Raw genomic sequence first — 27,445 nt, forward strand, 5'->3', positions numbered from 1 at the left:
AAACTGTGGTTGTATGAAAAAGGTAAGTTACATTTGGGTGAAAATTAAAAACAGGTCGAGATAGGGTCGACACGAGTAAAAAATTATAGACTTTCACTTTTTAAGGTAAATTAATTTACCTTAATTTATAAAATAATCGTTTTGCATTTTAATAAAATCTAAATTAATTAATCACAATCCTTTGTGCTTTGCTTTGGCTTCGACATTTCACGATTTTACGTACTTTTATTTGATAAAAGTCCAAAACTTTTATTTTATGTACAATAAATGTATCCGCTATTTGAGGAATGCATTTCCGGTGTGAGCGCTTATCGCTGACTTCATACTTCTCGGTCTTGTTATGGTGCGGGACGCCCAGTGGAAACATCTCCAACCTGATTGGAGTTTTTCTCTCGTTAAGTCTGAACTGCGATCAAAATCAAGCTGAAATAAGCAGATTTAACCGGGACAGAGATGGAAATATCAATGGAGGCGGAAGATGCAGAGCGCAGGTATATTTAAATATGTAAATAACAGTGTTGAGTCTGACAGCTAAGTTAGATCATGTAGATAGGCTTGCGTTTAGATTATACAACATAATGTTCTACATTTAGTTCATGTTCTAAAAAGCATTTTTATTGAGTACATAGAAATAATCTTTTCTAACAGTCTTGCTCGCTGAGGCAGTTTTTGATTACAACATTGAGCTAACCGGCTAGTGAGCTTACAAATCGTACTATGATGAGGCTTATGAATGTTTATTAGGTCATCGATCGATACCTTTATGTAATTGGCCGAAAAGGTATGCGTTTGTATGTGGGCGGTAGGGCCTTTGCGAATAAACCAATAGGGAACCGGATTATCCCGGAAGGTTTCCTAGCGATGTCCCATGACGTAATGAATATTCATGAGTGCGCCCTGATAATAGTAGGATTTGTGATTTCATGTCGTATGTTGCAGCAGATTTTACCCCGAGCAAAGAAAATGGTCAACAAATGCAAACAACAAATGACATCTTCAGTCTCGTGATGCGCTCACATTCAGATGTTAAATACCAGACGACATCGCTAAATCTCATTTAAGCTTGGTACTAAAACCATCGCTGCACCCTGATGCGGTCGTAGTAGTTTTTATAAAACAGTCACAACAACACAAACATGTTCAAGACAATTATTACTTTTCTGTTATCTTTGTTACTCTATGACAGTGAACACAAAAGTTTTTTTTATATTGTAATGGTCCTTCATTTCCTTCTTTTGTGCACTTTTCTGCTGTTTGGGCAAAAATGTATCTTGTAAAGTTGCTATACAGAAATGCATAATTGTAAAAGACTCCGGCTAAAGCCAGCATAAGATGGTTATCTGGTTTTAGCTGGTCTCACAGTTTAGTATAGCAAAGCACTTTTTAAGGTGGTCAAACTGGACTTTGCTGGTCATGCTTGAAGACCAGCTGACCCACCAGCTTTGCCAGGCTGGGAGGACCAGCTACTGCCACTGTTTTTAAATAATTTTAACTGAAAACCATTACCAGTCTGATTTACACGTGTCTTCTCAGATGGGAACTCTGGAAGCTTCTGTCTAATCTGAAGACGACTGTTGAAGGACTGCTGTCAACCAACAACCCCAATGTGTGGTCTCGCTATGGGGGTCTTCAGCGCCTGCACAAGGACATGAATAATATACTGGGACATGGACTAAAGCATGAACAGGTGCTGTGCATGATTGTTAAAGAAAAATAATTTGGGATGAGCCAATAGGACTTTTTGACGGATACTATATATGCAGTTCTTGTGGATTATTGGTTTAAATGTAATTACTTTGAGCTATATTTCGTACAGATTTTGTTTGGGCAAGTGTAACTATTTTCCACAGAGAAAATGCATTATATGCTTTTGCAACGGACATTAAAGGTGCCGTAGATGTAAAGCTGTATTTACCTCTAGGCATAGATGAGTAATATGAGTTCTGTAGATGGTAATGACATATCGTGAGCCTCAAGTTTCCTCCTTCTTGTGAAAACAGGCCAATCTCAACATAACACAGTCTGTGACGTTACAGTCGTGATGTACACCCCCAACATAAAATGTATACATTAAATTAATTGCAAAGTTGGTACAATGCTAAAAAAACAAAGTTGTGATCGCTATATGCTAGTTAATGCTATATGCTAACGTCTAGACTGAAGTTCTACTATTGACGTTACAGTTACGTTTGCAGGTCAATACTGAAAAAACACAAACTTACCACTCAAAACATCCATTTTCAATCTCTGAGTCATTGATGATTGCTCAAAGTCTGTATCTTTGTCTGATACAGGCTCAAACATAAGGCCTGTTTGTACACAAACAGAGCTACTGAACAAGCTGCCGTCTGAAACAGCCAATCAGAGCAGAGCTCAACATTATTATTCATGATCCTTTCAAATAAGGTAATAATAGACCATTTCATTTTAAAGGCAAATCCTAGGGTTGTAAATTGACATGTATAAACGTTTCTGGATAAAGTTTGCACTTAATAAAGTCACATACCTTCTATGTAGATATCAGAGAACAATTTAAAATTCTATTTTAAGGCATTCTTTGGCACCTTTATACAAGTAAGTGTTATTACATAGTTAATTAATTACCAGTTTTGTTATATCAGCCTTTTTATGCTGTAGGTAAATGACTTCCTTCCTAACCCCAAATAGTAGTAAGAAATCTCAAAAAATAAAGACAAACCAAAGCTCGGGTCATAGGAGGTTAATCAATGTTTAGTGTTTAGAAGTGGGTATACCCCATGCCATCTAATATAGAAGTAGGTATACCTGCATATATACTGCACTACACCACTCACTTTTAGAGATGCATTGATGTATAAGCAGTGTTTTAAAGTTTGTATTTATAAAATTATATGTTTTGCCGTAACCCATATAAACCACCCATGCACACTATCCCAATCAACAGTCTGATTTACCAGAAACTTTTACACACAAATAGACTGTGTGGCCGATCAAACAAGTTTCATTTCTTCATTCTTTTAGTTTCTGTACCTTAAATGACATCAAAACTTTCCCATGCGATGTTTCCAACAAGGAAGAATGTTAGATTTGTTTACACTACAGGCAGACATTTTCTTATTTTAATCACTGTTTTCATGGTGGCACAGTCGTTCGAGCTCTGGCTTGATCAGGTGGCCTTTTCTGTGTCAGCGTAGTTTTACTTCGGGTACTCTGGGTTCCTCCCACATGCCAAAACATGTAGGTTAGGTGAATTGGGAATGCCAAATTGCCCTTCCCGCTTCCTTTCAGCCATAGATGCTGAAATGGCATTATGAATAAACAAACAAACAACACATTTGGGCTGTCACGGTTATGAAATTTTGCTGACGGTTAATTGTCTAATAAATTGTGACAATTATGACGATTAATTGCCTGTTCTATTGCTTTGACGTTTAATTCTCATAAATTTTTTTGTTCATGGAATAAATTTCACACATTGTTGTGATTATATAAATTAAATATTTTGCAAGGTTTACCTGGCAGTAAATATTAATACACACAACACTTATTTAAAAATAATAATTTAATAAATATATCTTTCAAAAACTGAAAGTTCTTAATAAGAAATAAACACAATAAAGTGTCTGAAAAATAACTGAAAATAAAAATGCAATCAAAATAAACTGACTTTACCAGAACAGGCCTTAAATAGTAACCAATCTTACTAAGGTCATATTAGTACTGGACCACATGTCTGTAGTGGCTGCAAAAAAAATCTATTCCTAATGCTGCGTTTACACCAACCGCATTTGAGGCGTCAAAATCACGTTTACCGCACCTAGTTTGCCGCTTGAACAGTTTGAATGCATTTGCTTGTCTAGAGCGAAGTAGACGTGCGGAAAAAGCAAGCATTTGACGCGCGTCAGAGGCAAAATTCGCTTCTTGTGGGAGGGGCAAGTGCTATGCGGTTGTCTGTTTGCGAGATGACTGATATTGATTTGTGCATTTATCGAGAGAGTTACCGGTTTGTATTTGGCAATCTTACTATAGGGGGAAAATAAATGGCACGGGTAGATAAACGTCACATGACTCAAAAGTTAAATGTGTATTACAACCTACCAGATTGCCCAATGTCCTCACTGACACTCTTCCAAGTGAGGTCCCTTTTATTCCTGTCTCTATAGAATAAGAACTTGTGTCGTATAGCTCCGGGTGACTGCTCACGGACAATATCAAGCGTTCCTTCAGGTTGAATGAGTGACTCCGGGCGGGGCTGCCGCCACAGCAGTAAGCAGGCCCCTGATTGGTTAACGCGGTGCGAAATTCCGGCACAAAAAGCACAATTTGCGCATACTGTGCCAGGCGCGCCATTCGCGCATCTAGTTCGCGCGAATCGCGTCTTCCGCACCAAACGCCTCATCCTCGCAGCAAGACCTCCAGACACGCGTCAATGCGTCTTCACATTGACTTAACATTGAAATCACTCGTGCTTCACGCCACTACCGCGGCTGGTGTAAACGCAGCATTGCAGATCCTTAAGAATAGCATCCTCCACTTCTTAAATTTGGAATAGCTGTTTTGGAAATGTATGTTTAACCTGGCAGTTTATATCGTTTATCAAAGTTTTGCAGCATTTCTTTTCCACTCTATTAAATTGCTTTGCTATGTATTGCGTTACACTGTCAGTTATGGAGCGCAATCTGATACAGTCTCGTTTATCCAGGCGCTGCAGCTCCCCCTTGTGTATTTTAGAGAGATGTGCAATCATTGCGGTGATCTGAAATCATTGCGATGAGGTCAAACAATTGCGATGAGACGATTATTTAATCATTGTGACAGCCCTAAACGCAAATACTATTTCCTACATTTTAGAATAATCATAAATTCATTAACATGTTGAAATAACACAAACAAGGTTTATAGTGACCAAATATTCAGTTGACACTGTCCAGATTTTTGACTGGTGTATACTTACCTGATGAAAGCAATATATAAATGTATAAATGCAATTTTGGGATGAATATATGATACGTATCCATTTTTATTTTCTACAAATTGGAAAAATGTTTACATGCAAGTCGAAGCATAATAAATATCCCCTTTAGAACCTCTATTAAAACAGCTTATGGTGAAAATAAAAATAAAAAACATTGACATTTCCTTTCTGTATGAAATTGTACAACTGCACAACCTTCAAGCTGGTTAGAAAGCTTATGCCTGACCTGAGTGTACATTTATGGCAACGCTTCTTTTGGAAAGGAGGGTCATATCACACCATACCGATGTCTCATCCCAAATCCCGCTGGGGAAAAATGCAGATAATGCAACCAAAACTTGTGGTACAAGATCTGACCTTGTTCTTTTACCCAGCAGGTTTACTATAAACAAAAAGACTACTGGCGTTTTGTGTGGTGCGTGCGCTACCTCTCTCCTCATTTGGCCCGTCATGTAGAACAGGTATTTCAATCAATCGATTTTACATTTTTTACTTAATTTTTCCATCACAAATATGAAATGATTTGCTTTCTTTTTTTTTCAGTTCAGTCAGTTGGAGCCTGTTTTGAGCAGTGGCATGCAGTGCTTTGGAGAGGGTTATAAAGCTGAACGCTGGCTGTTACACAGTCTTCAAGGTCATATCTTATCTGCACAGCTTAAGCCATTACTGCAGCACAGAGGAAATATACAGAAATATTACAACGGTACGTCTAATTCCGACGTGCCGTCTATGACTTTATCGTTCGGACACAGTTGCAATTTCAGTGCAATGTGATATTATTTATCATTAAACAATTGTCATCTTCTGTAGATGATGCCTTTCTATTAAGCGAACCTCACGTGTGCGCCATGTTCCAATGTCTGGAGGCGGTGGAGCAAAATAACCCTCGGCTGTTGGCCCTCATCGACACTGTCCGGGTGAGAACGTTTGATTTATATTAGTTATGACGCATGTGGCTGCCACATTCGTGTTGTATTTTGGTCCCAAGTTTGAATGATCCAACGGGCGTTTCCCAATCCCACCCTGTCACTCTTCACTGTCCTTTTTGGAGAACATTTGTCCAGATTTACGGAAGCCAAAGTTGGTGCTTCAGAATGGATGACCATTTTATAATTTTTTAGGCCGTAATGTAACGTATATTCGCAAGATAGCAACAGCCAGCTTCTGGTTGCGTACTACTGTAGGTTAAACAGGAAGTGGCCTTTGATCTTATTGATAAAAACGTCTGGCACAAATTCTTTCCACAGGTCTTTTTATTGAGCCATCCATTAAGCATACCTTTCCCATCAAACACGGAAGATGTAGGCTAAGCTTGTTAAATAAAGATATCAGTAGTGCTGATATACTCAACAAAACATTAACTAACCCCATTGTGCAACTTGTATGATGTATTTGAATATTGTTGCAAATTTGTTGCTGTTTAAAGGGACACTCCACTTTTTAAAAATATGCTCATTTTCCAGCTCCCCTAGTTTTAAACATTTGATTTTTACCGTTTTGGAATACATTCAGCTGATCTCCAGGTCTGGCGCTACCACTTTTAGCATAGCTTAGCACAATCCATTGAATCTGATTAGACCATTAGCATCGCGCAAAAAAATCATGGCTGCAGGAGGCGCAATGATATTTCGCAGTGCCCGAAAATAGTCCCCTGCCATTGAAAGTTACTAAGGGGGCTATTTTCGGCTGCTGCGCAATATCATTGCGACAGCAAAGTCCTTGTTTATTACGCCAGTTTGAGAGTATAGTTCCTAGCATATCTGCCTAGAAAATCACAACTTTTAATTTTCTGTCAGTCTTAGTACACAATGTAACTACAGAAGAGTCAAGCTTCAAACGGGAAAAATATCAAAACTCCTCGGTTAACTTTTAGCGCAATGCCAATGGTCCAATCAGATTCAATGGATCGTGCCAAGCCATGCCACAAGTGGCACCGCCAGACCCAGATATTTAGCTGAATGGATTCCAAAACGGTAAAAATCAGGGGAGCTGGAAAATTAGCATATTTTCAAAAAAAGCGGAGTGTCCCTTTAACATATGTTACCAAGATAACCTAGTTAACATATTCAGTATGTACAATGGAACCTCATGCTTGGTTGTGTATTACCTATCGTGCACATTTACGACCTAATCATTCTCAAGTTATGTCCTTGTATTATTTTACGTACAGATTTGTCAATTTTGTCCTGTGTGTTTACAGCTATCTCATTTGAAAGAGTCTCCTCCCTTTGGCTTGCTGAAGAGTCAGAGTATGTGTTTGCTGCCAGGGGTGTCAGGAAGTTGGAAAACTGCAGACAACTCGCAGTGCCGCAGGCTCACGGAGATTCCCAGCACTCCACACTCTGAGAAAATCTCAGGTCAGCAGATTTCAGAGCGAGAACAACAGGGCTCTGTGACTCGATTACCGACACTAAACGCTCACTTGTTCACAAACAAAAAGACCTCACACTGACAGAAAATAGCATGTTGTTTGGTGAGAAAATGAGCGATGGTGGGCTGTCAGCAATGTTTGTGGTGAAGAAATGTGATCGTTCCTCAAATTCACAGAGCGCCTTTTTGATTTTGTCTTAAAGATTCTGTGCCGTCCAGCAGTACGCAAGGGGCTCCATGGGTGTGCGGCGGACGAAATCAAAGCCCCCCGAACACAAAAATACCTCAGATTGCCTTTACAGAACCCAGGTCACCTGCTCCGGCCGAGGTGCGGGATTGCACGGAAGTGGATCTGGATGACGGTCCGGAATATCTTGCAATCGGTAATCTAGGGAAGCGCAGACGTCGGGACTCGTCCAGCTCCACGCCAAGCAGTGAACACCTGGAAACGCAGGGCTCCACACAGATGGCTTTGGCTCCACCTCCACTGCGACGCTGCTCTTTCTCAGAGGCTCAGAGGAGTATTGGGCGGAGCTCCAAGGGCCATACGCGATCTTTTTCTGATACAGGCATCTCACAAAAACTGAAAAATGGTGCGTACAATTACAATTTTAAGGTCAAAGCCTCGTTCAGAAAGTGTCAGGTGATTTTTACAGCATTTACCTGTGTGGCATGACAAATTTAATATTGTATTAATTGCATGCATAAGAGTTCGCCAAATCAATGATCCGATTAACTGGAATGTTTTCAGTCTGACTCAGGCATTCGATCTATTTGGTATAATACAATGTGTTTGTGTGGGTTATGGTTAAAAAACACATTATTTTCCACATACCTTACATTATTGATTTTGTACAAAGCTCATTGTTCTGAAAAGCGCAGTGATCTCCGATTGGCCAGCTAACCCATACGTTGTGATTGGCCTGAATACCTCTGTCGTCACCCGGAAATGTGGCCCTCCGTAGTACCGTATTTGGAAGATTAGCTCACAATGCAATACTGACAGGAGTTAAAGGGATAGTTCATCCAAAAATGAAAATTCTTTCATCATTTACTCACACTCATGTTGTTACAAACCTGTATAAATTTCTTAATTCTGATGAACACAAATGAAGATGTTTTGAGTAATGTTTGTGATCAAACCGTTGGTGAGCCCCATTCACTTCCATAGTATTCGTTTTAAAACGAAGTAATGGGGCTCACAAACGGTTTGGTTACAAACATTTCCTGAAATATCTTAGCAAATTAATAGCATTTTTGTAAAGAAATGTAGTTTTTAACAAAACATTTTTAGTTTTTTTTTAAAAGTAGTTTTTGCTTCAGTTTTTTATAAATTGGCCATCTAGTGGATAATAGCGGAATTACAGATTACTGTAAAAACTCATCAGGAAAGCGTCACTGGCAGGGAAATGTTATCTCTTAAAGGCGCTCTATGCATTTTCGGCGTTTTTGTCAAACACCGACCCCTAGAGTCGCTGGAGAATACTTGCAACTGTCGTAATTTCCCACCCCCACTTTGTACACCTCCGAAGATAATGACCAGTTAATGTTTCACAATTTCATACAAATATTAGGCTACTGCATAGTCTACTAAACTACAGATGATGATAATAGCATAATAAGAAGTTTATTCCAAGTGTAGAGTAGGTATATAATAATAAAGTACCGCGTTTGCTGGCTTATAACGTTTTTACATGATTGCAGCTCAATCACAAGTAAACAGTCTATAGTCTATGTCTACTGTATAATTTAATTTGTGTTCTTTTATTGTTATGTAAACATTACAAAATGCCATGACAAAGTTAATTGTGTACGTTGCATTATTTCATAACATTGGTCGTTATAATGTCACTATACATGATTATTGCTATTTATCATAATAGTTTGCAAATTGTGCATGTTTACACAACCTCTAGGCTTATTTATGTCCTAATAATTATGTAAGATATTGACAACTGTTGTCATGATAATCGCATGACATACTACAAGCAAGCGCAACAACATACAACATAGACCGCAAACAAGTTTACAAATAAGAGATTTACTTACTAGTCCATCAACAAGATCGCCAGATCAGCATCCATGTTGGATCCAGGGCTGTCTTTTAGCTCACGCCAACGAGTAAAAGCCTGACCGAGTGGGACTCTTGTCCGGTTCCTAACGAGGTCAGATTATCTTTTCCTACTCTCTTCCAAACGCGCTTTCTTAACTTTTAAATCGTTTAGCCTCACGTCTCAAATTCGAGCGTGCAGTTGTTGTTATAGACTTGATCGACTTCATGCGGTGCTGCAGGAGCCGTCAGCCGGATGACGTCAAAGTGCCGTCTCGGATCATTCTCGTGGTACTTTGGCGTCAGCCTGCGGTCGGTTCTTGCAGCGTCGCACCCGTCGAACAAGCCTAACGTGTGTGACGTCGTTGCCGTAAAGCAAGTCGTGATTCTCGCGAGATTTGTCAGGGGCGCTTCTCTCAAGCTTGCATTGCTGGTTTTGCTAGCGGCGTCTTCCTCGAGCTTCAATAGGAGGATGATTCGCCCTACTATAGCTTTGTTTACCACCGAAATAACTTGGAAGCTGTTGTATTAAGGTAAAATAACTGCATAGTGTGTCTTTAATTGACGGGATACCTCGTCAATGGCAGTGAAAAAGTTAAATGCAAATGAGTTGATCTATGCACTAAACGACAGTGCCGTGGTTGGATAGTGCAGATTAAGGGGCGGTATTATCCCCTTCTGACATCACAAGGGGAGCCAAATTTCAATGACCTATTTTTTCACATGCTTGCAGAGAATGGTTTACCAAAACCAAGTTACTAGGTTGATCTTTTTAACATTTTCTAGGTTGATAGAAGCACTGGGGACCCAATTATAGCACTTAAACATGCAAAAAGTCAGATTAATTAAAAGTTGCTTCAGACTTGTTTAATTTTAAACTAGTTTTCCCAACACTTTATGCAAAAAATATTAACACTCATTTATCTAATTAAATTTAAGTAAAAAGTAGATTTTTAATGCAAATCTACGAGTGTTGCTTTTGACTGCCGTATCTCTTCTGCTCTTCTGGTCTTGCTTTTGGTGTGCACATCTTTACTGCTTCAACTATATTCTTCTCTTTCTCTTTTCTCTGTATGTAAAGGAGAGGGTCACAGGAAAATCACCATTATTATTGAGGACCCTGTCGCAGGTTTGCAGTGTTGTGAAACTGCATTTTGTCCAAGCCCTCCATTTCTGTCACCTTCGCATGAATAATATTTGCTGTATTTGTTCTACGTTTTTGCACGTCATTTTTAATTTTTTAGCAGTGAATGCAAATTTGTGCAATTTTATTTAATCTTCAAATTCTCTTTGCTTCTTTTCATCTTGTTTATCTTCAGCTTGTTTGGGCATTTTATTAAATGCACCTGTACGTTCCTTAAGAACAATTTGACCTGTTGCAGAGAGGTTTTATCCTTCTTGTTTATTTTTCCTCCATTCTCATTTAATATTTTCATCATGGCACAGACTGTGAAACTATAAAGATGCGTTTGTGAACTAAATTTGCATTTTGTGTTGTTGTATTTCACAGAATCTGTTACAGATACGCCATGCTCGAAAAGCTGTGATCCATTCTCACCCCAGAGCAGAGATAGCAGTACACACAGTTCTCTTTATATGGAATCAAGTGAGTACATCTTTTCTTGATATAAAGACAATTATTGCGCTTTTCCATTGCATAGTACCCCAAGGTTTGCTTTGGGTCAGCTCACTTTGGCTTGGTTAGCTTTTCCATCGAGTTTAGTAACACTTCGAAATGGGAGGAATTATGCCTACTGCTGAGACATCATACAAGTGAGAGCGTGGTTGTACGTTCCCATATATTCATTTATTTCTCAGTCCGCCACAAAATTAAAATTGACCACCACGAATAGATGTTTGCACATTGCATTTATCACTATCTCTGTCTCACATGACAGTTTCTGTACAAACACCCGTGGCGTCAGTCGACGCTCTCCGCTGAGCCTCATTTAAGTTGTATTTAAGCATATATGCAGACGTTCGCATCGTGAATCTGCCGCCACAAACTTCGAGTCTTGAAAAAAACTATTATGGTGTTCCTGATTCTCAACCTGTGGATGTTTTTTATCGCTAAAAGGGAGTTTGGGAACTTACACCAAAGAACAGATGACAACAGGTTTACTCGAGATAGCGCAAGCTAGCATGAAGGTAAAGCTAATCTTTTACATTATAGCAATGACACTTGTAGTGACATTTCTCTCAGACCAATCAGTGATCTACAGTGTTTTCGCGTCACCTTTTGGTATCAGCTCGGTTCGCTTGGAACCCCCGACTGAGGCGGTACTAAAAAAGTATCGGGTACTACGTACTGCACCCAGTGGAAAAGCTCCCAAAAGTACTATGAAATGGATTAGTGCCATTATAGTATTAAATTAAAGCGATAGTTCACCCAAAAATTTAAATTACCCCATGATTTACTCACCCTCAAGCCATCTGAGTTAAATATGTCCATCATCTTTCAGTTATTTTAGAAAATGTCCTAGCTCTTCCAAGCTTTATAAAAGTTAGAAATGGGGTCTACATCCTACAAACCCAAAGAATGTGGATCCATTCTTCGCAAAAGAAATCCAACCGGCTCCAGGGGGATAAATGAAGGCCTTCTGAGAGAAATAACCATATTTAAAACTTTACAAATGAAAATAACTGGCTTCCGTTAGAGGCCATTGCGCATTATGTTTTGTTGTACGATGCGTAAGATGCATTGAGAATAGAGTCTCGTTGCGTTGTTAGTTGTTTTAGCTACAGATAGGGATAACTCAATTTCCTCTTGTGTTATATCGAAATCCTCAACCCTTTTTCTTTAAAATCCTCATTTTAACTTGTGACTGGCGTTGTTGTTTTGCTCCCTGCTCTGTGCCTTTGCATCTGTCACTACGAAAGGTACGTAAACTACGCTGATACTCTCTCGTGAATGCAGAGGAGTCTAAGATACCGTTGTTACCGGAAGCTAGTTATTTTCGTTTAATATAGTTTTAAATATGGATATTTCTCTTACAAAATCACATTGATTACCCTCAAGAGGGTCGTACACCGGACGAGAAGCGCAGCGTCGCGTCTAGGACAACTCGGAGGTATCGTACACCGAAAGTGCACAATAAATAGCGTAAGCTTAGTCAGATAGCGTCTACTTCAAAATGCAAAATATACGTGAGCAACCAATGTTAATCGCTAACGATTTGGGACAAATCTGATGTTATTTAATGTTAAACTATGTAAGTGGAGCTCTGTGGCACGACAGGGATTTAAGCAGCGTTCTGAGTCACAGCGAACAGCTGCCGCCAGTGTGCGTACATTCATAAAAAATGTGTTCTGTTTTTAGATTCATTGCGCGGCGCTGCTTTTCGTCCGGTGTGCGACCCCTACAGAAGGCCTAAGTGTAAAATTTTCATTTTTGGGCAAAAATTACAATGGTGTATTTTTATTTCACAAGTGGCAGCCACTGGTATTGCAACAGTTTTTAAAAATATAATTTTTTTTATAACAAACTTGGATGTTTTTATCACAGTACCTTGTCTAGTAGTATAAATTACAGGGTTCGGCTATAGGAAAACCAATCAAATTTCAAGCAATAAGGCAGAAATGACTAAAAGGGTGATTCTCACGAAACCATTGAAACACCACGGCACTAATGATTTTAGCTTTAAAATGTGTAATATAGTTACATTAAAAAGCATCAGAATTAACACAATACTGTGTTCTACCTTGCACAATGTGTGATTTCAACATAAGAATTTATAATTGTAAATTTTATCTAATTTTCTGCTGAAATTCTCATTACCGCAATGTGTCCGGCTGTGTTTGAACATGCGTTATGTTGTAATTTAATCAAATTAACACAAAAATATTAAGAAAAAAAATAAATGGATGTTTTGCTAGACTACTTTAGATGACAGAAAAAATATTTACTGAATATTCATGTATAATAATAATGAAGAAAAATTAGGAAAATGATGTGTCCATGCCTGATGTTCTCATCCTCCGCAACACTTTTTGAGAACAGTTTAAGCACACATACAGAATTTTAATAAAGTTTGATTTTGAGTGACCAAGCACATGGACCAGTTACTTCAAGATGGCTACCAGGTAAGATCATTTTTTACAGTTAATTTTAAATATTGTCTTGTCAGAATGCTTACACGACATCTTGATTATCATTACCGCAACACATGCTTATTAAATATTAATTTAATTAATAGAAGCATAATACTTTGATTTTAAATGCATGTGCACAATCTCCAAATTATGTTCTTTCAGGTTTGTCATGTCATTTTGAAAATATGTCAGTGTTGATGTTTTCTGACTGTTGCGGTAATGAGATTTTTTTAGGACTAATTTTTTAAATTATGTTAGAAAAAGTGTTAAATGATAAGTAAAAGTTTTTAAATTAATGTTCCCATTTACTCCAGACTTTGTTTTTCAATGTCTGGTGGGAAAAAAAGTAAATTTAAGCAATTTTTACATTTTCATGCTTGACATTTTTAAAACCAAGTTTTCGTGAGAATCACCCAAAAGTTCTGTTCTGAGTTTGATAGGTTGAACACGAAAGCTTAGTCAGACATTTTTCCCAAGGGTATTTTAACAATAATTATACCAGTATAATGACAAAACGGGTTTAAAACAGGTTTTAAAACACGCCCCTAATCTGCCATTGTGCTATTCGCATTATTGATTGAGGAACCTGAAGTTGTCTTCAGGGGATTTTCTCTACATATAAAAAAATACATAAGAGCATTGCGCAGTGTTAGTATATATAAAACGATATACATTAAACCAATCTGTCATACACTTTGACTCTTTTCATACACAGTAGAGTTTAAAAAATGTGTACAGTTATTTAAAAATATATGTTTAGTATATTGTAATATTAAGTATTTTTGTGCATCTGTAGATGGTTTCCAGAACAACAGTATACCAGATGGATTATTTCGCAGACCCTCCGAGGGTCAGAGTCTGATCAGCTACCTCTCAGAGCAAGACTTCGGCAGCTGTGCTGATCTGGAAAAGGCAAGTAAAAAGTCCTTAACCCATCCATTGTTATTCTTATCTCATACAAGTCAGTTTATAATTTTATAACTGAAATTCGTATCTCATTGCTGCAGGAAAACGCCCACTTCAGCATCTGTGAGTCGCTGATAGCAGCTATCGAGCTGATGAAGTGTAACATGCGGAGGCCGGCAGACGAGGCGGAGGAAGAAGGCGACAGCGACACCGAGATTCAACAGCTCAAACAAAAAATCCGTCTGCGCAGGCAACTGATAAGACGCAGCCGGGTGCCCCCACCTGCTGCTTCACAAAATGGTGAGACGTTTAATCACACTTTCTCACAGTTAATAGTTTATTTAAAGGGACACTGCCCTTTTTTTGAAAATATGCTCATTTTCCAGCTCCCCTAGAGTTAAAGATTTTTACTGTTTTGGAATCCATTCAGCTGATCTCTGGGTCTGGTGGTAGCATTTTTAGCATAGCTTAGCATAATACATTGAATCTGATTAGACCATTAGCATCACGCTAAAAATAACCAAAGAGTTTTGATATTTTTCCTATTTAAAACTTGACTCTTCTGTAGTTACATCTTGTACTAAGACCAACGGAAAATTAAAAGTTTACATTTTTTAGGCAGATATGGCTAGGAACTATACTCTTACTCTGGCGTAATAATTAAGGACTTTGCTGCCGTAACATGGCTTCAAGAGGCGCAATGATATTTTTAAGTTTCCGTCGGTCTTAGTACACGATGTAACTACAGAAGAGTCAAGTTTTAAATAGGAAAAATATCGTAACTCTTTGGTTATTTTTAAGCGCGATGCTAATAGTCTAATCAAATTCAATGTATTATGCCAAGCCATGCTAAAAGTGCCAGCGCCAGACCCAGAGATCAGCCGAATAGATTCCAAAACAGTAAAAATCAAATGCTTACCTCCAGGGGAGCTGGAAAATTAGCATATTTTCCAAAAAAGTGGAGTGTCCCTTTAATAGGGGTGTAAATCTCGTCACACTACAATTAAATATTGATTATCTTAGCGATACAAGGGGTCCAATGTCAAAGACTTAATTTATGATAAAATAATTTTAAAGTGATAAATATTCAAATGTTATTTAGGGGGCATAAAGGCAGGAGAAACGGGTGAATGTAAAAAGCAGAGGATCTTGTATAACATCTTTGTAATGCATAATATCTAATATTATTGGTTTCTGCAGGTGCTCCATCCGTTGACACTGGCGGCTCACGCCGGAGTTCCCAGGATTCCTTTCATCCCTCTGACTCGGGCTCGGATAGAGAAGTAGAAGACATTGAGCTTAGAGGTATGAAGTGAAAACTTGGATAATGCCTTTGTTTTTTCTTTGTGATCATACAATCATACTCACGATTGACATCATTACCCATTTCATGTGATTATGTGAAATATGTCTCAAATCACAATTTTTTTTATCAATTACACTCATTCTTAACTCCTTATTTGTGACTTTGAATCATTTATTTTGCTTGTTGATTTTATTCATGTGTTGAAAACGGAAAGAGCAGAAGAGTCATTGCAGTTTTTATCATACACAGCATATTGAACCTACACTATTTAATATCTGTAATATCATCTCGGATAGAAATAGTGTATGGTGGGATTAAAGTATATGTACAAAGTTTATTTATCTGGTGTTGCCAAACAGTCACGTTTTTAAGACATGTTAAATGCTGGATAATAAATAGTTTGCAGTAAACAAATACAGTGGCATATATTAATAAATGGCGATATGCACCTATACATGATTTTACTATATCACCCAGTCTAATATAAGTTATTATATTTTATTTCTTTCTTACGACTTATTACTATTAGAATAATTATGAAAAACATATAATAAATAGTATGGTTAGGTCAGTGGTAACTTTGTCAGATGCATTATGGGATTGACAACAGACGTGTTATTACCTTGAGCTCACTGTAGTAATGTATCAATGGATGTGAGCTTGTCTTCAGTGATGTCTCTGTCTCTCAGATGGCAGTGAAGGTCAGTCCTTGCTGGCGGTGTCTCAGAACGGACTGTCCCTGTCTCTCGCATCCCTCTTTTCAGGTACCAGGAGGGATGGGCAGCCATGTCTGAAGCCTCAGGGTCTTTGCTGCTTGCATATGTGTTTACAAAACATTATAACCGGGCATGATGGGTTTTCTGGAGTGGTGGACCGGGATGAGATGTTTCTGTGCTACATTAGCAGATTTTAGAGCGATGACTGTTACTGCTTTTTCCCTGCCTTTGCTTATTCATACGAACCCTTCTGGCATTTCCATTTTGTGTGTCACCATTCTTGAACTTTGTGCATTTATTGTCTTTTATAAAATAGTGTTGCTGCCTACTAAACCTACAGTACAGCCTTTGGCAATGGCGTGTCTCAAAAGCTTTAAAAATTATATTAGAAATAGAAATTACAATTTTATCTATTTTCTGTAAATTGCAATTGTGGTATGAATTACCACTCCACTTTTATCTAAACTTTTTCCAGACCTTAATAAACAGTTTAGCTTTTTATTACTTTTGAGTCAAGCCTTGTTTTAAACAGCGCACATTTGCAACGATACCTGTATATATCAGGGTTGGGCATTATATAGAATTATACAGTAATGCACTTACAATGAAGATGAGTAGATTAGTTGACCTATAAAAAATTATGAAATGATGGCAAGTAAATGTTTACAGAACTTTATACTTATACTTCAATTTTTGTATATACAGTTTATAAATGTTTAAGGATAAATATTTTGAGCTTATGTAGCGATCGATATGTCTTGTGTCTATACTGAACATACATACAGATCAGCGAGATAAATTCAAATATGGCCACACGTCGATACTTTGAATCTCATTGGTTCTTGCATGTTTCGTGACTAGCTGTTGTATGTGACCCTAGTCCACAAAACCAGTCGTAAGGGTCAATTTTTTAAAATTAAGATTAATACAAAAAAATCTATTTTAAAGCTAAATTAATAAGCTTTCCACTAATGTGTGGTGTGTTAGGTTAGGACAATATTTCGCCAAGATACAACGATGTAAATATCTGGAACACGAGAGCGCAAAAAAATATTGAGAAAATCGCATTAAATTATTCTACGCCAGCTTTTTTTTTTTTGAAGTTGTCCGCCAGAATTTATTGTAATTTTTCACAAAATGCCTTCAGGACAATTTTGTTGTAAAAATATATAAACATGCAAATATATAAAATGAAAGAACAGACCTAGGGACAAACATGTTTCATCCTATCTATATTTTTTCTCTGCTTACAATCTCTTAAATATGGGTATTTTTCTTTAAAGATATTTTTTTTAACAAAAAGCTGAAATAATTGCATTTTTTCTGGAGGAATTTTGTTAGAGATCAGATTCAGAATGATTATTAATTTTACACTCCGTGTATATTTTGATAAATCATTTTTTGCATTAGCTTTTTTATAAATTGGGTAAGTGCGCATCTAGTGGATAATCGCGGTATTACAGATAACCATAAAAACTCATCAGGAACACGTTTTTTCATGCAAACGTTTTCTCTTAATTGACGAGATAACTCTTCAATGGCAGGGAACGAGTTAAAGTTCAAAGTCCAAATGAAGTCCTTCGCAACACATATTACTTATGAAAAGGTTGTTTAAGCACTCTCTGCTGGCTTACCACTGTAATGACATTGTTGACTGAATAGCGAAAATTGTAAGCTTTTAAATAAAAAACAAACTTTAATGGTAGCAAAGCGAAGTTTATAGGTGTGTTTTTGGCCAACTTTGATCGCAATTTTGCTGCATCCACTCATAAAAATAAAGTGTTGATGTATTTATGGTACATTCACACAGGGCGAAAGCGTTAACGCTTTTCATTTACTTTTAATGGGTGACGTCATGCGTTGCCAAACTGAATTGTGGATCCATCAATGTTGCCTCAATGCCGTTGCTTGCGGCAGAAGTTGAACATTTCTCAACTTTTCAAGCGCTAACGCGTGCGTCAGCCAATCAGATCGCCTTATGCTAATAACCTAGTGCGAGCCAGCCAATTACGTTTATGCAAGACTGGAGCATTATGGTGCGGCCACTGTGATTGGCTGTTGGCCACGTTTCAGACAAGCCTTCCGTCAAGGGTTAGAATGTACCGTTATGGTATAGAATTGACTAAATATCTTCACGGTACATGATCTTTACATAATTTACTAATGATTTTTGGCATAAAAGTAAAAAAATTTTTTGACCCATGCAATGTATTTTTGCCTTTTTCTACAAATATAACTTTTTTCGGTTTTGTGGTCCAGGGTCACATAAGCGTGTTTCATTATGAGACACATAAGAACCGATGACCATATTGAACGTAAGAACCATATTTGAACTTACCACGTTGATCTGTATGTTTTCATGGATATGTGATGTATTGATTTCTTTAACTCTTTAACACTCAAGAGTGTCTGCAGAAAGTGTATAAAAATCGTTATTGGTTACTTTTGTAAAAATAATGATTAAAAAATAAATTCTAACTCGTGAATTTAAAGGAAACCAATTTATAATTTTAATTTTGCCCAACCCAGGTATACAACACATTATATAAAATGTGCGCTCTAAGCTTTTAGCCTACATACTACTATATTCTTACGCTACGTTACATCATATATTATACGATTAGCCGACATATGAAAGATTTTAAAAGATTTGAACATATTTACCTCAGATGCAGATATCAAACGCAGTGCTACCTCCAGCAGTCGATCCTTCCTCAGTTCAGACTCAATGTAAGTACTGTTAAATCTTAAGACATTTAAGTTTTTAAACTATAGAATTTATTATTATCTTTTGGATTCCAACCGTATAGAGTTTTGAATGTTAACCAAAGCCCTGAATGACACTGTAATATCTATCATATCTCTGCACAGCTCTCCATCAATGCCATCAATGCTACAATCCAACTCGGCCGAGTCTGTGGCTATGGGTCTCCTCAGACAGTTTGAGGGCATGCAGTTGCCCGCTGCATCCGAGCTGGACTGGCTGGTTCCAGAACAAGATGCTCCTCAGAAGGTACCAGAACTCCTGAAATTACATCTTAAAGGGACACTCCACTTTTTTTTGAAAATATTCTCATTTTCCAGCTCCCCTAGAGTTAAACATTTGATTTTTGGAGTCAATTCAGCCGATCTCTGGGTCTGACGGTACCACTTTTAGCATAGCTTAGCATAATCCATTGCATCTCATTAGACCATTAGCATCACGCTAAATACTTTCTAAGGCACATTGAAATTCACACAACAAATGTAACCACTGTTGTGTTGTTCGTTTTAAAGCTTCTTCCAATACCAGATTCTCTTCCCATATCTCCTGATGATGGCGAACACGCCGACATTTACAAACTACGGATTCGGGTTCGAGGGAATCTAGAGTGGGCCCCTCCGAGACCACAGATCATCTTCAACATTCACCCAACTCCAAAGTGAGATCTTTACCTGATAATGCGTTTAATAATCTGTATTATTTATTACACTTCTTTATAACATTTATATCTGAATTTGTGTTATTAGGAAGAAAGTTGAAGTCGCTAAGCAGAACTACCGCTGTGCTGGTTGTGGCATTCGAATCGAACCAGGTAACAATTTAACCCGGGGATATTTTTTATGAGGTATTGAAGGTGTTCCCAGTTCAAATTGAATATGAAGAGTAGGGCTGTCACACCAATTAAATAATCGTCTCACCACGATTGTTTGACATCATCGCAATGATTTCAGATCACCGCAATGATTGCAGATCTCTCTAAAAAACACAAGATGGAGCTGCAGCGCCTGTATAAACGAGACGGTATCATATGGTGCTCCTTAACTGACAGTGCAACGTAATACATTGCAAAGCCATTCAATACATGTGTACTAATAGTATGATTGGCTATTTTAAGGCTTGTTCTGGTATAGTCAGTTTATTCTGATTGCATTTTTATTTTCATTTATTTTTATTTTCAGACACTTTATTGTGTTTATTTCTTATGAAGAATTTACAGTTTTTAAAAGATATTTGTGTGAAAAACAAGCAAAATCAAAAAGTATGAGAATTAAATGTCAAAGCAATAAAACAGACAATTAATTGTCATAATCGGCAAAGTCATAAAACAGGCAATTAATCATCATAATTTATTAAACAATTAACCGAAAGCCAAATTTCTTAATCGTGTCAGCCCTAATGAAGAGGCACCATTTATATTTCTATGAAATGAAATCGCTTTTAAGCACAACCATTCATCCAAACTATTATTTAAAAATATGTCAACTTAAAACTACTTCTGTATTACAGAGTACATAAAGCGGCTGAGGTACTGCGAGTATCTGGGACGGTTTTTCTGCCAGTGCTGTCATGAAAATGCCCAGGCCCTTGTACCCGGAAAGATCCTTAGGAAGTGGGACTTTAGTAAAAGCTATGTCAGCAACTTTGCCAGGGACTTGCTGGCTAAGATCGCAGGAGATCCTCTCTTCAACCTAAATGACATCAACAGCGGCCTGTACAAGAAGATCAAAGCCGTGGATACAGTGCGAGTAAGCACATTTTTAAAATATTATTTTTTTTACATTTTCACAAATGATATAAACACATACCTTGCAAATAACCAGTTTTGTAAATGCTTCCCATTCTTAACTCTTTTGCCGCCATTGACGAGTTATCTCGTCAATTATGAGTTAATATTTAACTGATAAATATGCCTTTCAAAGATGAATTTCAAAGTGAAAGTGTAATAACGAATTTATCAAAAACGGAAGTTAAAAAGATTTAATGATTTATTTTAACTGCCTTTATGTTTGATAGACATTCTGAGTCTGATCTCTAACATAAATTCCTTTACAAAAACACATTTTTTTAAAGGTTTTTGCTCAAAATGTTGTATTTTTGAAGAGAAATATCCATATTTCACTGGTTAAATTATTTGGAAAAAGTAAATGTATAATGAAACGTTTTTTTCCCCAATTTTGTTTGATTGTTTGTTTATTGTTTGTTTGAAAGCAGAGGGTGTGTTCTTTCATTTGATATATTTGTATGTTTATATATTTATAGAAGATAATTTTTCCTGCAAGGAATTTTGTGAAACTTTTGTTAAAATCACAAAAATGCGTGTAGGCAACTTTTCTCAAAAAGGTTGGCGGGCGAATGAGTTAATAGCTATGGCTAGAGATGAACTGAAGAAAAATTCATGTGCCGATACGATATTCGGTTATTTAGAATAACATCATCTGCCGATACCGATAGTTCTGCTTTTTCAGCATGTTTCAAATTACGTTGTAAAATCCTAGCAAGGCAGAGCTTACAAAATGCAATTCTGTAATTATTGTTCCCTACTTTAGATATAATCGGCTCTTATCATCGCCTGCTGATGTCCAATAGTTGGAAAAATAACTTTTATCTGCTGATATCGATTGCATTCCTAGTTGTTGCCCTTTTAAAGTTCATTTTATGATTTGGAATGATATAATAAAAAATTATAGGTAATGCTTTGCAAAAAGATTACAATTGTTAGCATTAGGTGCATTAATCGCGATGCATTAGCTAACATTTTATTAAGAACAAATTCACTCTCTCTGTTGCAGGCATTAAGGGAACAGCTAAACCACATGAAGAATCTCTTACGAACGTGCCGTTTATCTAAAGAGTAAGTGTTTTGTCTGCATATTCTGATTTTTATGGTCCTTGCAAACATTGTAACTTTATAAGCCCCTGTTCTGTTATAAGGGTTTTGGATCAGTTCGATATGCTTCCTGGACATCTGACAGAAGACTTCCACCTCTTCTCTCTCAATGACCTCAGCGCTGTACGAAACGGCAACTTGGCCCCGAAGCTACGGGACCTTCTCCGACTCGGCTCCAACCACGTCAAAGACTGTATGGTAAGATGATTGAAACATTGCAATTGATATGTGACCCACGTGATTTTGTTATGCACCTGAAATGGAAATGTAATTCCAATCTACATTTGACTAGTCCAGTTCCAATTCATATTTGACTAGTTTTTATTTACGTTTTACCTGTTGCCATTTTTATTGTATCAGTTCCAAATTAAATTAGTTTCAATTTGCATTTTACCACAACAATTTCAATTTTAGTAGTACCAAAGTATATTTGACTAAAGTAGTTCCAGTTTCAGTTTATGTTGACCAGTTACAATATATATCTGACCAGTCTGATGTCTTTTTTGTGTTTTCCACAGCTGTGCCAAGCCAAGGGGTTCATTTGTGAGTTCTGTGGAAACGACAAAGACATTATCTTCCCCTACGAGCTGAACAAGTGCCTGCGTTGTGATGGTGAGTCTAGAAGCTCATTCACACATCACACTCATCCCAAAAAAAGGCAGATACTATTGCCAGTGTGCCTTCTGTGTGAACGTAATTGTTTCTGGGATCTCTCCTGTAAGAGGACCATATTAGTAACATTTACGGGACACGTCCTGTGTGGCAGAAAGGGGCGTGCTGTAGTGAGGACTCGTGTGTCATGAAGTTATGGTTCAGCTCTTTGACATGTGGGATTTAAATGCAGATTAAAATTCACAACAAGAAATATATTTCAAACAGGACTAAAGCAGAGATCAGGAAGCTTGTTATATTCAATAATTTAACAGAACAGTTAAACCTAATAAGTCCCTTGGGGTCAATCTTACCCTCAAGCCACTTTTCTTTAGGTAAAAAACATGGTTCCCTTTATCTCAGTGGAATAAGATTTTGTGACTTTTCCAGATTATCTGTCAAGATTCATATAAAAAAACCTGGGCTAGATTCGGTCGTTCTATAGAGTTGTAAAAAATTAACAAAAAAGACCCTTTGGGTGTAAAAATTACCCCAATTGAAATGAAATGGAAATGCAAAAAAAATATTTTTTCCCCTTTATTTGTCAAAAAAATCAATGCATCCAGAATGAATCTGAAAATTTTAACACAGAAAGGTAGGCCTGGTACTAGAGCACAAATGCAATATAGAAATAAAAACACACATTTCAAAATGCATAAAAAAGACAAAAATTCTACTATTTGAAATAATATTTATTTTGAATGTCCTTTCTAATGTTTATATCAACATAAATTCACAAAATGTATCACTAAAGTAGTCATGTTGAGCAGTTGGGCACATCCAGTGAAATTAATTGGTCTCTATGGGCCTCTGCTGGTCGAAATGATTTATTTCCTAAACTGTAATTTTTTATGTTTTTTTCTAAACACCAAATGGCCGAATTCGAAACATAACATCTAGATCAATATCTAAAAACAATTTAAATCAAATTTAGATCATAATTTATGTGAATTTTTCATAAAAAATAGATATTTTTCAGGCAAGCTAATGTTGTAGTTGAGGAATTGAGTGGTAAACGGGTACAAAAGTACTTCATATCTCCCAAAACGCAGCATTAATGTATAGATGGAAAGTAAACAAAAAAAAAGATATATTATTTGTATCATTAAAAATGTATATATTTTTTGTAATCACTCTTTTAATTTCTGGGGTCATTTTTACCCCCAAGGAAATAACGTATACAGGAAAACAGGGGCTTATGAGGGTTAAATCAGGTGCTCCTTTATGATCTTATAATAAACACAAATGAACGTGCGTGGTTTTATAAGAGATAAATCATTGATAACAAGCAAACTTTTTAAGCTGCAAGACTTTAAAGGGCCATTTCACCGATAGGAACATTAATCTTTATGGAAAGTGAGTCATATTTGTAGTCAAAATGTAACATAAATGTAGAATTTTGTGCCTATTTGACAGAGAAAAGACAAAATGTGACTTTAGAGCACATTTGTATGAAAAACTACAACTGCCACTATGCACCACAATGCACAGCTCTGCAAGCCACTCCCATTACTCGGAACACGGCTCAGACATGCTATTATGTACATAAATGCCACGTTAGTAAAACAAAGAAAATAGCCACCACCACTGTGTCTGACTGACACCAATCATGATTTACTTTTAAACGTGATGTTACATTGTGGTACACACAATAACACTCTGGCCTGGTGTGTAGCAAAGTCTTATTCAAACAGTAACGTGCGGTTTCAGATCCACAGTACAAATGTCTTTCCAAGTACTTAAAAAAAGTGTATGCATTTTAAATGTTTATTTAGTTTTACCAATTTTCTTTTTGTCTCTTGTTTACTGTAATTACATTTGTGTTATTATTGGCCTCACTGCTCTCACAATATAGACATATAAAACACCGCTCAGATATGCTATTGTGTACATAAATGCCACGTTAGTATAACAAAGAAAATATAAACACTCACTTTAGTCAGACGTCCATTTATCACTGCATCCTCCACACAAACGCGTCCCCTGCATAATATCTCCACAGACGCGCTGCCTCAGCTCTTGGAGCTTGTGCTCGTAAACCGAAACACGTCTTTGAAATAAGCACGCGACCAGAAACATTCACAAAACAAACGTCCATATCCTTATCTGATCCAGAAATGTTAAACCGAAAGCAAACGGCGCGAGTCCGTCCAGGCTTATATACTCCGCAGCGCGTCTGCTCGTAAACCGAAACATGTCCGTGAAATAAACGTTCCAAACGCGCGCAAAGTTCCTCTCTTGCATAGAAACCTTCACCAAACAAACGTCCATATCCTTATCTGATGCAGAAATGTTATAAAGAAGCCACACAGCGAGAGAACAGGCAAGCTACTCTACGCAGCAGAGGCCGATGGTTGCTGCTTCTTCACCGGGCTTCTCTACCCAGCCGACGCCCAGGCTCCGGCCTACTCCTCGGGCTTCTGTTCCTACATCTGCCTCAGCTCTTTGCAGTATTGTGGCTCATAAAGGTGCAATGAACAGCGGATTAGAGCATCATGCTTGTAAAATCACCCTCTTCCATGTAATATTGATTAACTTCCACTGTTATTGTAACATGAATTCTGGCTCGCTCCACAACTTCTGTTTAGCTTAGCTTAGCATAAAGATGGCGGCTGGTCGTTTTTTTTCGGTCTGTGTTCGTATATTTTCGTAAGTCCCACCCACTTATCTGTAATTGGTCTGAAGCGTGAGTGGGTCCCACCCATAGCCCCCACCTTGGAAAAATGAGGAATGAGTGTCTGTAGTCTTTCACACTCAATAGAGATACAGGATTTCCTTCTTTCAGTGACGCAAAATGACAATTTTTACATCATTGAAAGAAGGAAGTGCCTCACTGAAATCAGTATTTCTCCCCTCTCAGGGGAAACTGAGGGAATGGTGCACGACCATTCAAAAACATGACTGGGGTTCTAACGGTACAAAGCTTAATGCAAATGGGTGAAGTTTCCCTTTAAATAGGTTAAGTGTCTTTACACGAACGTTACGGGATGTATGTAAATGCACGCACAGATTGCGGAAAATCATTGGCAGTGTGAATGAAGCAAAATCGAACGATCCCTAGACAAATCCTGGATGTATTTTTCCAAATCTGTGTGTAAAAAGAGCTTGGATAGGATATACAAGGAGTGCAAAGAACCAGAACAAGAGTGAAAAGCAATATGAGAGTCATGATCATAGCCAAAAATTATGAGCTATAGGTTGTTAATAAGGTTTTATCAACCTATTTCCCATTATGGAAGGAGATGGAAGCGACCATTGTTTGAAAGGAAGTGAAAATCAGGGTGATTGAAGTGAATTGTACAATGTGAAATCTGAAAGTTCACTTAAAATATTGAACCCGTCAAAATTTATTATTTTCTTCTGTGTAGGTAACTTGTGAAACAAGAAGGAAATTCCTCCTAAGACCCAAATTAAGTTTAACTGGTTACAAAACTCATTTATTTATAAAATATATAAAATTATTAAATTGTAATATAATTTTTGTAGTGTCATTTTGTAAGCACACTAAACTTTTTCAACATTCAGATGGAAGTGCTTAGTCACCACGTATTTGTTTTGCAACTTGTAATACAAGTCCATGTTTGTCAATTTCCAGATTGTCATGCGTGCTATCATAAGTCCTGCTTTAAGGGTGGGAAGAAGTGTCCTCGCTGTATGAGACTGGCTGAAAGGAGGGAGCGAATGGCTCGCAAGAATATGGTGGAGCAGGAGGACGGAGAGCAGGAGGCAAGCGGCACCTAGCACACAACGTAGAGTAATCGACATCATGTTAAAAGCACAACGGAACGGTGAATGTACTGACTGAATTCAACCTTACTTGATTTCCGTCGCAAATAAGCTGCCACCTAGAGGATTATCAAAGCTATGAAGTTTTATGTGAAAATGGTGCGTTTTACGATGTGCCATTTTGCGTTGCTTCTATTGCCTCCAACTCTAAACGCTCATTTGTTTTTATCAGGGGGCCAAGTCTTTTTTTGTGTATGGTATGAATGTTTTTTTCATGTCTGCTTTTTATTCTCGTACGTGTTTGTATTAATGCTACTGTCACGCACCTCTTTAATAGATCGGTTATGAGGAGAAAAGCAACTCCAGATCTTGCACAATGTTTGTTTTCTAAGAGCTTTCTCCAAGTGTCAGACGCACAGCTACAATGGGACTCGTTCATGAACTTTAAACGGAACGAATTTCAGTGTAAATTGTCCATAGAAACTAACGAATAAGGCTTATTCTTACAGAAACTGTCACATTAAGTTCAGTGCACAAATGAGCCTCGTCGATAACAAATGTATAAAACGAATTTGTGTAATTGTTTGTAAAACCATTCTTGCGTAAATTATATCGGAAATAATATATAAAGAAACAACGCGTTTCTTCACGGTTTTCTCACAATTCTGCTCATTCGTAAAGGGTTTTAGCTTTTTAATGACATCTTTACGAATTATGCTTAGTTGTTTCTAAGCATACGCAAATTAGTGGTGTGCAAACGATTAATCATATATAAAAAAGTTTGTGTTTGCATAATATATGTGTGTGTGTGTACTGTGTGTAATTATTATGTATATTTAAATAGACACACGTTTAATTTTTTTAAACGTTTCAATACATAAATGTGTGTGTATGTGTATTATATATATATATATACACACACATTATATATATTTATATATTATTATATATATATTATATATATTTATATATTTAAAATACACCCACATTATGCAAACACTCACTTTTATTTTATATGCAATT

The 27,445-nt window shown here is 37.2% G+C and overlaps 1 protein-coding gene across 4 annotated transcripts; it reads left to right on the top strand.

Moving 5' to 3' along the window:
• Positions 1-297: 297 nt before the first annotated feature.
• rubcn (rubicon autophagy regulator) lies at positions 298-27,275 on the top strand. 4 transcript variants are annotated; one of them, XM_055217953.2, is made up of 22 exons: positions 298-491; positions 1,534-1,687; positions 5,332-5,415; positions 5,498-5,657; positions 5,765-5,871; positions 7,155-7,311; positions 7,528-7,917; positions 10,456-10,503; positions 10,885-10,980; positions 14,263-14,378; positions 14,474-14,672; positions 15,573-15,677; positions 16,368-16,442; positions 19,064-19,124; positions 19,266-19,407; positions 19,671-19,816; positions 19,905-19,969; positions 20,665-20,903; positions 21,948-22,009; positions 22,090-22,243; positions 22,564-22,657; positions 26,292-27,274. In XM_055217953.2, the coding sequence occupies exons 1-22, from the start codon at positions 454-456 to the stop codon at positions 26,435-26,437; spliced, it is 2,838 nt and encodes a 945-aa protein (XP_055073928.2). In that variant the 5' UTR covers positions 298-453; the 3' UTR covers positions 26,438-27,274. The 4 variants fall into 4 exon arrangements, with proteins under 4 accessions (XP_055073928.2, XP_073717422.1, XP_073717421.1 ...); XM_073861322.1 differs by lacking the exon at positions 298-491 and adding an exon at positions 930-1,066 and having other exon boundaries at positions 26,292-27,275; XM_073861321.1 differs by lacking the exon at positions 16,368-16,442.
• Positions 27,276-27,445: the final 170 nt, after the last annotated feature.

The sequence above is a fragment of the Misgurnus anguillicaudatus genome, chromosome 23, assembly GCF_027580225.2.
Source record: "Misgurnus anguillicaudatus chromosome 23, ASM2758022v2, whole genome shotgun sequence".
NCBI classification, from domain to species: Eukaryota; Metazoa; Chordata; class Actinopteri; order Cypriniformes; family Cobitidae; genus Misgurnus; species Misgurnus anguillicaudatus.